The sequence below is a fragment of the Pygoscelis adeliae genome, unplaced genomic scaffold (genome assembly GCF_000699105.1).
Source record: "Pygoscelis adeliae isolate BGI_AS28 unplaced genomic scaffold, ASM69910v1 Scaffold122, whole genome shotgun sequence".
NCBI classification, from domain to species: domain Eukaryota; kingdom Metazoa; phylum Chordata; class Aves; order Sphenisciformes; family Spheniscidae; genus Pygoscelis; species Pygoscelis adeliae.
The window spans coordinates 1,066,219-1,068,900 of NW_008824358.1; the positions used below are offsets into that span (position 1 = coordinate 1,066,219).

A 2,682-nucleotide genomic window follows, 5' to 3' on the forward strand; every position below is an offset into this window, starting at 1 on the left:
ATTTTAGAGGGTGGCTAATTTAGAGAAGCAAAACTACTTTTATATACATCTACGGAGAAACAAAGGGCTCCTCTAGGCTCTTCATTTGCTGTCAAATGAGGCCGTCAAGCTTTATGAATTCTTTATGACTACAGATTCCACATTTCAACCGATCCTTTTCTGCTAGCCCTTTCTACTGGTTTATTGATGGCTGATGCAGGATCAGGCCCCCACGATTATGCAACTGTCTTGATCTGCATTACAGTAGTAAACAAAAGTTTAGTCACCGACTTGAAAATGAGATGGATCAGGTCCCTGAACGAAGAATTTTTCCAGGGGCGCCATTCCAAGCTTACCTTCAGGTATCACAAATCTAAGGAAATCCTGTGGGATTGTTCACAGCCATGATTCAATGAGTCACTGAGCTTTGAAAGGAAATTACAACTCTCCTAACACAAAGAATTGACTTCACGACACCTGACCCTTGTAAGCCAGGCGCTCCCTCTAAAGGCTGTGATCCTCGTCCCACCAAACTCCTGGGCATCCTCCCAGTAGCTTCGACAAAGCAGGATCTAACTCTATATTAGGGAACTGATGCGTGCCCAGAATGAAGTACTGTCTGTAACACTGGACCTCGGCATACGAGATGTTTATAACAGCTTCTAATGTGGATGTAATCTAATTATGTCAGAATAGGAAAATTAGCAGGAAGCAACTTTACGCAATGTAAAAAGCTGAGTGCCAGACATTGAAAAGTTCTTCACCGGCCTCAAAGGAAGACACGTCGGCTCCGCACTTCGTGACACACGGACATACGCAAGCAGAGCATTGCAGGAGGAATTTTACATGCACCAGTCTCGGGCTACTCAAAGCAACTACAATTCAGGCCCCCTGTGCACAGGCAGCAATTTGTACATTGCTGTATATGCAGTGAAATGGACATCTTAAAAAGATCCTCAGGGTGCATAATGCACCATGCTCAATTGGTTTTCAGTGCCGCTGTGCAGTGGCTAAAGATCTGGCCTTGAGAGCTCCGTGAAGAAAAGCAGGAGATGGATAGGACTTCAAGGGTGAAATTCTGGCCTTAGTACGTTAAGGGCACTTTGCTACTGACTTCCATGAGATCAAAATTTCTCCCAGGGCTGCGAGGGAGAGTGTTTGCAATGCGCTTCTGCATATGACTCACACGCTGCCTTGGTTTACCTATCATCAGTAATGCTTTGCGTCTCAAGACATTGGGAGGCTTAATTCATTAGTGCTTGCAAAGCATTTTAAGTTGTTGGACAAGTAATTCTGTCTAAGGGCAGCTACGCTGCTGAGTCACAAGCACTGTGGGAACCAGAATTCTGGATTTCCTAAGCACTGGAGTAAAACAGGTGGAGTAACCTTTTGCAGAAAGGCCAACTCCAGACCTGCCCTAAAGGTACGGAGCATGCCAGCAGGCATCAGGGTATTTAAAGGCCCAGAGGAGCACATGTGCGGCACTTGTGAATGAGTAACATTTAAATAGGCTGCGGAAGCTAACCAACACCCACTGAAAAAAAGAAGAGAGGCACTGGTTCTCATATCGCCAAACTGCAGCCGCTTTGTGGATAAAACACAATGAAGGTTTACCAGCCTAAGAAAAGTTAATGACTCCAAATAAGGAACAACTGATAGCGTTAGAACTTCTGGGCTGAATGAGGCTGGAAGGAGTATTCGGCAACCGTGTACCTCACAGGCATGCCAAAATTGCTGGTACGTAATCTAAGTTTTGAACTCACAAATGGGAAGTGATCTGCGGGAGTCTGACGAAAGTATGAGCGTGGTTCTAGCGTTAGGGGCACAAGTACCGCCGGCTTCACAGCCGTAGACACTCCGTAACAGGATGGACCTTACCACAGCCAAGAACAAGCATGCACTTTGCTTTTGCCATAGGAAATGAAAACAAAGGAGATAAAATTAGGTCAGAAATCTCATTTTCCTCTATACCACTGACTCTGGTGTATAAAATAGACATTCACACATCTACTGTGTTAGATCAGGGTGGAATAGGAGATAGGGACATAAGAATAGCTGTTCTGGGCCAGACCAAATGTCATGTAGGCCAGGTTCCTGTCTCCAGCGTCTCAGGAAGAAAGGGACAGTGATGCAGTGGCAGTTCCCAGCACACTCGCCCAACTTCTAGATCAGCGGCTCAGGGACTTCCCAAACCAGAGACAGTTAGGGGTGTGGTGGGGTTTTTTTGGTGTGTGTGTTTATTTTTTTTTTTCCCAATGCCCTTTGATGCATGGCTCTTCCCCTGGGAGCTAGCCCGAACACTTTTGCTACGGTGCAAACTGTTGGGCTTCTCAGTGTCCTGTGGCAAGGAGTCCCACAGGTAACCACCTGGCTATGTGCCTCCAGACCCTGTTCCTGAAAGGATGTGTCTGACAAACCCCAGCACTCACTTGGAAGCTGGGCAGCCGGGACATGTGTCTCCAGCACCGGGAGCAGGCGAGGCTTGACGGAGCCTCTGCACTCAACCAGCGCTGTCTTCCCCGGACTAATCGGCTTGGAGCTGTAGCTGAGGGAGGCACCCCGCTTCAAGCTCTTTCCCGCCTGAACCACGGGAGATCTCTGGCGGTGCGGCGTCGCGTTAAGGAGGGGACAACGAGTCCCGCGGGGGCGACGGCCACCTCCGCTTCCCTGAGGAGAGCCGCTGGCCAGGGCCGCGGCCACCAC

The 2,682-nt window shown here is 48.4% G+C and overlaps 1 protein-coding gene across 1 annotated transcript in view; it reads left to right on the forward strand.

Moving 5' to 3' along the window:
- The first annotated feature begins 2,430 nt into the window (after nt 1–2,430).
- JAG1 (jagged 1) overlaps nt 2,431–2,682 on the forward strand; it is a 37,451-nt gene continuing 37,199 nt past the window's right edge. The window contains exon 1 of the mRNA XM_009319622.1: nt 2,431–2,583. Within this exon, the coding sequence (XP_009317897.1) occupies nt 2,431–2,583 (153 nt within the window). The remainder of the gene's footprint in view (nt 2,584–2,682) is intronic.